At 57.9% G+C, this 8,441-nt stretch overlaps 4 protein-coding genes across 4 annotated transcripts; all 4 read left to right on the top strand.

The window, feature by feature from the left end:
- Positions 1 to 245: 245 nt before the first annotated feature.
- Positions 246 to 1,676, top strand: DQ04_06541030 (hypothetical protein; the record flags this gene model as incomplete). Its single annotated transcript, XM_009314758.1, has 1 exon — positions 246 to 1,676. The coding sequence occupies one exon, from the start codon at positions 246 to 248 to the stop codon at positions 1,674 to 1,676; it is 1,431 nt and encodes a 476-aa protein (XP_009313033.1).
- A 346-nt stretch (positions 1,677 to 2,022) lies between these two features.
- DQ04_06541020 (ubiquitin hydrolase) lies at positions 2,023 to 6,414 on the top strand (the record flags this gene model as incomplete). The annotated part of the gene is made up of 1 exon (XM_009314757.1): positions 2,023 to 6,414. One exon carries the CDS (start codon positions 2,023 to 2,025, stop codon positions 6,412 to 6,414), a length of 4,392 nt encoding a protein of 1,463 aa, XP_009313032.1.
- A 728-nt stretch (positions 6,415 to 7,142) lies between these two features.
- Positions 7,143 to 7,457, top strand: DQ04_06541010 (hypothetical protein; the record flags this gene model as incomplete). Its single annotated transcript, XM_009314756.1, has 1 exon — positions 7,143 to 7,457. The coding sequence occupies one exon, from the start codon at positions 7,143 to 7,145 to the stop codon at positions 7,455 to 7,457; it is 315 nt and encodes a 104-aa protein (XP_009313031.1).
- A 145-nt stretch (positions 7,458 to 7,602) lies between these two features.
- Positions 7,603 to 8,409, top strand: DQ04_06541000 (hypothetical protein; the record flags this gene model as incomplete). Its single annotated transcript, XM_009314755.1, has 1 exon — positions 7,603 to 8,409. The coding sequence occupies one exon, from the start codon at positions 7,603 to 7,605 to the stop codon at positions 8,407 to 8,409; it is 807 nt and encodes a 268-aa protein (XP_009313030.1).
- Between the last annotated feature and the right edge of the window lie 32 nt (positions 8,410 to 8,441).

Raw genomic sequence — 8,441 nt, 5'->3', positions numbered from 1 at the left:
GGGGGGGGGGGCAGCATCAGTGTGGAGTCGCGCCTCCGTGTGGGCGATCATCAGACGACCGCAAGTTCCATGGAGCAGAGAGAGAGAGAGAGAGAGGCTGGCAATGTGGCAAGCACAAGCAAAGTGTCCTTCGTTGTGTGCGTGTGGGCATTGTGCCCTTCATTACGCTTGACTTGTTTGCTCGGGCTTCAGAACGTTCGTCGCATTTCTCTTCTATCCTCTCCTTTCTATTCGCAGTTTAATTCATGATGCGCCGCCTGTTGCCGTGGCGCAGTGTAACGCGACACACACACCATAGTGAGACTACTGCTGCGGCAGTGCTAGCGGTGAGTTCCCGATGGGCGTCGACGGCTCCGCCTCTCTCGCTGCTTTCTTGGTCCGTTGACGGTGCGGGCCACACACATCACCGCTGTCGCCGTCGCCTCTCGCTCCACGAACGCATTCCGTTGCTCTGCAGCACCATCAAGGAGGCGGCGCCGGACGTCGTGGCGCTGCAAGATTCCCTGCCAGAGGTGGCAGAGGCGCTCTGCAGTTTTTGCCCCTCCCACAGCAGTAACGGGAGTGGCACGCCGTGTAAGATCCGCCCAGCGGCGGACACCGCGACGGAGGTTGCTGTAAAAGGGCCTCAATATGAGTTGATTGGGTCGGTGCGCAACGGCCGCTGTGGCTATCTGCAGCTCTTTCGGCGCTGTGACTCCGCGTGGAGCGGGCGTCTTCTCCCGCACTGCCCTTGCCTCACCGCTGAGTTCGTCTCGGACGTCCGTGACGGCAACAACACGGCAACAGCGAGGACAAGTAGTGGTGGTGGTGGTGGTGGTGGGGCCAGCTTTGTGCTGAGCAACGTGGACCTTTCTTACCGCGGCAAGAGTCTGGCAGTGGGGGGCAAATCGATGGCTTCGCCAGCGGTGAGTGCAAACGGCAGTCCATTCACACTGCGTGTCGGCCCGGGCGAGGCTACAGCGGCGGCAGCAGCGACGCGTGTGAAAGGCCAGCTGGACCCGCATCGCGAGGCGGCGCTCACGTTTGTCTCGCACGTCGCACGCCCTGACGTGCTGATCGGCAACTTCTTCATGGGGCGAACGGACTGCGTGCCGGGCTACGACGACGCGTGGGTGCTCGCGGGGGCGCCGGCGGAGCATGAGCGCACCACCAACACATTCGCCCACCACAAACACGATGCGGAGACGAACTTCTTCTACTTTGTGCCGCGAGACACCAGAAATGAGGTGGGCTCATTGGTAAACAGCAGCACCGCGGCAGAGGTTGCGGCAGACGCGCTATTGGGCGCACGAGTTCCTCTCAACGCACGCCGTCACGACGGCGACGCAGGATGGAGTGTCGCCCACGCTGTTACAGCCACGCCTTCACCGAAGAAGGACAAGGCGGGGGAAGAGGGCGCGACGTCAGAGCAAGAAGGGACGACGCCACAGGTTGCGGGGCGGTTTCATCGCTGCTTCTTCCGCCACCAGTCGTCACGGCACCACAAGCGGCAGCTTCCACTCTTTCGCCGGTATGAGCGGCGACAGCTGGTGGTGTTGAAGCCCTTCACGGAGGTGCCCCTGACAGCGGAGGAGGCCAAGTCTCACAGCCTGAACAACAAGAGTGACAACAGCAGCGAAGGCCGCGTGCGCTGCTCTGCCTCGGATTCGTACCCCATTTTGGTCCTTTTGTCATGATACCTCACTCCTTGCTCTTCAGGCGGTTCCTGCGGATGGGCGCGCGTATTTGCGCAGGCGTCTTTATGGCGGCATCGCCGTAGGGGCGTGTGGACCCTTGCCGGATGTGGACAAGGGTTTTATCTCACAGGTACCAAAGCTTCACTGCCTCATTTGCGTTTTGGGGTGTTCTCTGAGACGTTGGCATGCTCGTGAACGTTAACTGTACGCATTGCACTCGGGGGTTTTCTCACGTTGGCTCTTCTTATTGGGCCCCCCCTTCGCACATTCCACTATTGCTGTTGTTGTTGTTGTTGATGATGTGCGCCCATTTCCAAAGAACAAAGAAAGAGAACCAGGAAGGAATATGCTGGAAACGGATGTTTGGCTGACGAACTTCTCCAGGCCACCCACTGGCGAAGGGATAACGCGTGCACCGGCGCCGCTACCAGACGGTGTTCTGCGCGCGGCGTATCGCCTCCACATGCCTTGTCTCTGTCGACACACAACAGTGCAGAACCGGGCGGTGAACTGCGTTGCTGCTCCACGCTGTTTTGCCGGGATGCAAACCCTCTCGACTGACGCAGCGGCACTCAAGGAGTGCGTTGCGGATATCATTGGTGAGTCCCCTTTTCTGCTGCCGGAGGACAACAACAGCTGTAGCAGCAGCAGCATCGATAACACGGCAGAAGACATCCCGGTCCGTGCCACCAAGGCCACAATTCCACGGAGGGGCATAAGAAACCTGGGAAACACGTGCTACCTCAACGCTGTGCTGCAGCTTCTCTTTAGTATCCCACACGTACGCCATGAGGTGTTGCGCGCCTGCGCGGGTGATGACTTCCACACTGTGGAGCCTGGGGTTTGCGATCTTACAGGCGATGCAACGCAGAGGACACAACCGCAGGGCCACACGGAGGAGGAGGGGCTCCTGGCGTCTGGCTTAGGCGAGCTGTTGGCTGAGATGGCGTTCACCCGAGACGGCAAAGGGGCCAACGCCCAAAGTTTTGCATCTTTTCTCTCCCTCGACACCCGAACGCAGCAGGATGCACAAGAGTTTTTCGCTCTTCTCTTGGGATGGCTCCACGATAAGGGCTGTGAGGCGGTGGAGCGCGTGTTTAAGGGCACGCTGCTGTATGACCGTAGTTGCGGCAGCTGTGGTCGCCCGTTCAAGCGTGCGGAGCCCTTCTTTTTTCTTTCACTTCCGGTGAATAGCTCGGTGGAGGAGGCGCTCAGCACCTTTCTGCGCCACGAAGAGGTGGAGGGCTTCATGTGCGAGGGATGTAGCGCCACAACAACGGTTCTTTCGCGTCAGTACATTCGAACACTCCCTGACATTCTTGTGGTGCACCTCAATCGCTTCACGTTTGATATGCAGACTCTGCAGCGCCAGAAGCTGACTGAAACCGTGAGTTTCCCGCTCGAGTGGGACCTAACTGACCAGATGAAACAGTGGCAGCAACGAGACGAGGCGAATACCTCCACTAATCCATTGTCAACCTCAGATGAGGCGCGTTACACGCTCATTGGTGTCGTGAATCACTTTGGTGAGACTGCTCTGTGTGGTCACTATACTTTTTACGGCAGAACCGATGAGAAGGGCGGTTGGTGCCACTTTGATGATGCGGAGGTGACCAAACTGCAGCATCGTTTCCAGGGCACGCGGGGCTCTTCAAAGGATGCCTACATGTTGGTCTACCAGCGCCGTGTATTGCAGGCAGCAAATGCCACCGGTGAGGTACATGTTGACCCAAACTGCATGACGGCAGCGATGGGCAGTGATGCCCCCGATCAAATTGTGCTTCCACCTCGTCTCATAAGGCACGTGGAGCGAATCAATCGTGAAATGGTGAGTGCGCGTCAGACGTGGGAGACACGGCGTGCGGAGGTGGCGTCCTTCCTGCAGCAGTGGGCTGATGTCACGCGAGAGCTTTTTGATGGCTCTACAGGCAACAGCACAGGATCAGCAAATGATAATGGCGAGGATGGTGATGTGTGCGTGAGTGTAGATCCAGATGACTATGTTGCGCTCCCATCGGAATGGCTGCAGCAGCTTGGTCGCTGCTTCTTTCCCTCATTTGTGGACGTGGGGCGGTACGGTGACGGAGACAAGAGAAAGAAACGACTGCGTGGGGGCGGCGGCGGGGGCGGCGGCGGCGACGCAGTGCAGAACGAGTCAGCTACGCCATGCGTGCGCCAGGGGTGTGAAACGCCTACAATCGCCGAGTCCATGGTGAATGCGACGGAGCGGGCGGTTAATGATGTACTTGGTGGAGCTGGAACAACATCAGTAGCAGACTGCGTGTTAGTTGAGGATGCCTCGCAAGCTGCTTTGGGTGATCACATAACCAGCCTGTGTTGCCCTCACGGTAAGCTGACCCCTTGGGGCCAGTACAAACTGGTGCCGTCCGCAGCAGTGGCTAAGTTGGCGTCATTGTTGGGTAAGACTCCCGTATTACCCATTTCTTTTACTGCAGCAAGTGGGGACGACACCTCCCTTATGAGATGGCGGGTTAGGGATAGCACTTGCGACCTCTGCACTGTAGCTATGGCAGAGGAAGTGTTGAAGCTGAAGGATTCATGGAATGAGGAGAGAGCGGCCTTGGCGATGCTGCGTGACATTCGTGAGGAAGGCAAGAGTAATACGAGTGCCAGCAACAATAGCAACACCGGGGGGGAGGTAGGTGTGTATGTGAGTGAAGACATTATCGAGTACTGGGAAGAACTTCTTGCGGTGCAAGCCAAAGGGAAAGATGTGGTGAGCCGCCAGGGATTCACTGGGTTTTATACTGTTTTGCGTCAGAAACGCCAAGGTGTCTGTTGCGACGAGACTCAATCTGTTCCATACTTTAATGCACCCGAGAAGCTTCTCTGCGAACATCACAACCTCGCCCCGTCCGCAGTGGTGCGTGTTGTTCCTGAAGCCCTCTGGCGTTATCTTCGCGAGCGGGTCGTGCAGCCGCTATGTAGCAACAGCGACAGTACTCCAACCACACAATTGGACGAGTTGATACCGTACCTCCCCGTTGACACAGTAACCAAGTGCTTCGACTGCATTCAAATTACTGTGAACACGACAGCAGAGCGTCATTACATTAAGATGGCGAAGTTGGATGAGGCAAAACGATTCCCCACTGTGACCGCCCTGTGCCAACTTTTCTCCGTAACCCAGGCAGAGATGCGGGCACAGCACCCGAACCGCTCGGTGTGGAAGCGGAACCTTGAACGGTTGTGTCGTGAGCAGCGTGTTTCATGGGAAAAGGAACAGGCCGCTGCGATTGCCGCGATTGAGGCGCAGATCGCCACCCTCAGGACTGAGGCGGAGCAGAAGAGTCGGGAGAAAGCGGCGTGGGACTCACGGATAGTGCGTGGGAGGGGCAACCGGAAAGGCAACAGAGTTAATAGTTCTTCTTCTGCTGCCAACGCCACCCAATCCGTACCGCCATCGTCACCGCTATTATCATCACCATCACCCGAACTTTCTGCTGCTTCCACCACCAACCCCTCACGACTGCAGCTGGCGTGTGAGGCGCTCAGTACCGCGCGTGCCGCAACCTGTCCGGAGTTGTATAACGCCTACGGCTGCGTTCCAACGTGGTGGGTTATGCAGTGGCGGCGGTGGTACGCCGACGTGGACGGCACCGTCACGCCACCACCTCGCTTTGATCACGACGATTTCCACTGCCCACACGGTGGCGCCTTGCTAGCGCCGCACCTCCTCAACCCCGCCGACCCGCTTTGGGAGACAAAGTCTTTGGCTACTCATCTCGCGCGGGTGTGGAGGCGTCGAGACGCTGTTCCATCCACTGCTGCTGCTTCTACTACTGTCAATGCTGCTGATTCGGTTGAGGAGGACGACCTGCCGGGTATCCCTCCCCTGCTACTAGTGCCCATGAAGGAGTTTGTTGATATTCTCGAGGCCTACGGGAGTCCAGACATGCTTCTTCCAAGAGGGGAAGGCGCTGGAGAGAATGTGGTGCGTGGCGTCAACGCGGCAAAGACTGTGCTTTTTGCGGAAAGGAACACAGAGCGCGTGTTTGACCCCCCGTCCTGCGATGCCTGCGTGGCGGCACTTCTGGAAAGCGTCCAGGAGTCCTCCCAGTGCTTCGTAGATGGCTCGCTGAGGCTGCAGCTGCACCTCCGCCGCAGCAGGAAGCACTTCTACGACGCCAGTGATGTGCTCCGTTGTGTGCACCACACCACCACGCTGCAGGAGCTCAAGATGGCGATATCGCAGCGGGTGCTGGAGGGACACGGCTACGTTTTGCCCCTGGAGGAGATGGAGATCCTTCGCGGCCGCAAACCGCTTCGCCGCTATCGGGCTTGCCCCAATAGCAAAGAGGTAGTTGCCGTTTCTTCTCCCATTACTGGTGAGGCTCCTCTTGTGATCGACGTTGATGCGGAGTCGACTCCGCCTTCTTCTCAGACGAACGACAACGAGTGCACGCTGTTCGAGTGCGGACTCTGCGACGGGGACGTGCTGACGGTGAACGCGACGGAGCGGGCGTTGACGAAGTTCGCCGGCAATGCCGAAGGAGGCGAGGTATGGGAGGAAATTCCCGCCGCGCTGCTGCAAGCAGCACCCGAGAATGCTACTGCGTTCGGCGCCACGCGGCTGTACGGTGCGGTGGCGAATGCCCGCGAGGGGGGCAGCGGTGGGGCGGCGCCGCAGCTCGCGTGTGTCGCATGCACATTCATCAATGAGCCGGGCAGGACTGTGTGCGAGATGTGCGAAACGCCCCTGCCGACGGCCGCCTAGAGGAGGCAGCAGGGGCGACAAGAACGGGAGGAGGCGACGCTGTGTGTGTGTTTGTGTGTGTTTGCTCTGTCGTTGCGCCCCCTACCACTCGCACAGCTGCTTCAGTGCGCAGTGGTGGGGGCTTGGAAGCGCTGAATGCATACGTGCGCGCGTGTTTGCATGTTTGTCTGCTCCTTGTTAAGGACAAAGTGTGTGTGTGAGAGAGAGAGAGATGAGGGGGTAACAGTTTAACGGTCTGCGGTTGATGATTCTCTGCTATGTGTGTCTGCCTGCGTAAAAAAAAAGTCCTGCCAAGCGTGCTGGTGCCGCCTCACCCTCACGGTATTCTTCATGTCTTTCAGCGATCCTCTCTCCCTGCCGGCTTTTCTTTCCGTTTGTTTTCCGCCGCTTCTCTCTGCGCCCGCCGCTGCACGCTCGTGCGGTGTCTCCTAGACGCGTGGCCGGCATTGCAGCATCGTTGACACAACGACTGCGCGTGACGCGACCACGCTCAGAAGAACAACCGACACCCACATAAACAGTCACAAGGAAGGCATGATAACACTTGAAGGCAGCGGGGTGAACGGCTAGCTGGACCACCCACGGTGGCTGCTGCGTGTACCACACGGACAGAAGCACACCATGCATCATGCTGTATCGGTCTCATAAAGACAATTAGGTGCTCGACGGCAGCGCTGCGTGTTGAGTACATTCGCCACGGCTCAACTTATGCTGACGAAGGTACTGTCATGTCTCTCTTACAGAGTGCATATGGGTCTCATCGATGCTGCTGCACACATCGTATCGCTGCTCAGTGTGAATGTTTGAATGACGCTGCCCGGGAAACGGGGGCTCTAATTATCATGAAGACTAAACGGCAGCCCCACGACGCGGTGCGCGGGGAGGGGGTACTGGGGAAGGAGGGTAGTGCCCCTGCACATTCCTTGACTACACCGCACAGCGGAAGTCGTAGTTGTTGGCTTCTGCAGGAGTGGCCCCGTTTCATATGGCGCCGCAAGCCGATCTGCGGCTCTTTGCTGGCGTGTGGTGCGTTATGCCTGTGAATGGGGGGTTGTGCACATGTCGTGGGGATCTCTTACATGCGCACACCCACACCCACACACGTCTCCTCTTCCCCTTCATTTCTTCTTGCTTAGATTCCTTCCTTTTTGAACCATATCATCAGAGAAGTACACAACAAATTCGGATATGATGGACAAAGAGAACACCGTGTATAAAGTCTACCACGAGGCAACGCCAGTAGTGGTGGCGCAAGGAATTCCCTTGGAAACCCACGCGTACCACGTAGACCCCAGCGCTTCAGAGAGCCGCCGCGGCAAGTGCTTCAATCTGTTCCATGGTATGCTGATTGGCGTGAATATGCTGCTGGCCGTGGTTTCCGGCATCTATCTACTCTTTCTGCTGCTCAGTCTAATCAAATACGGTGATTCTTCAGATGGTGAGGGACGCTTGCGACCCTCTGAAGTGCTTGTCTCCATTGGCTTTTGGGTTGGAGTCTTGGGCTTGTCGCTTCTGGGAGTTCACGCACTCCGCGGCAACAATCCCTGCATGCACACCGTCTACTTCCTCTGCCTGGTGGTGGGATTTCTGTCTGCGCTTGCCCTGTCATTGTGCTATCCCATCCTTCTGCTGCAGGAGTCCCTGCTGCGCCACAACTGGGAGAGGATCGCCACGGAGGCACCACAAGATATTTGCGAGGTTGAAGTGCGGCTCCGCTGCTCTGGGTGGGAGACGCGGTGTGGACAGCAGGTGCCGAGTAACAGCTGCCCAGTGTGTAGCCCGAGCCAGCAGGAGGCGATCAATACGTTCGATCAGACATGCGAGGCTGTGCTGCATGACTTCAAAGATGTGGCCAAGGTGTCCCTTGCCGTTGGGCTACCCGTTGGGGCCCTCACGCTCGTCGGTATGGTCGTGACATGTCAACTGCGTCGCAGAGCGAAGCGCGAGGCGGTGCGGGGTGCGCCGTACTTCCTGATGGAGGAGGGCAGCGGGTGACACACGACTGCGCCTATATATATATATATATA

The sequence above is a fragment of the Trypanosoma grayi genome, assembly GCF_000691245.1.
Source record: "Trypanosoma grayi strain ANR4 Tgr_654_V1, whole genome shotgun sequence".
Taxonomy (NCBI): domain Eukaryota; phylum Euglenozoa; class Kinetoplastea; order Trypanosomatida; family Trypanosomatidae; genus Trypanosoma; species Trypanosoma grayi.
This window is presented reverse-complemented; position numbering and strand designations above follow the sequence as displayed.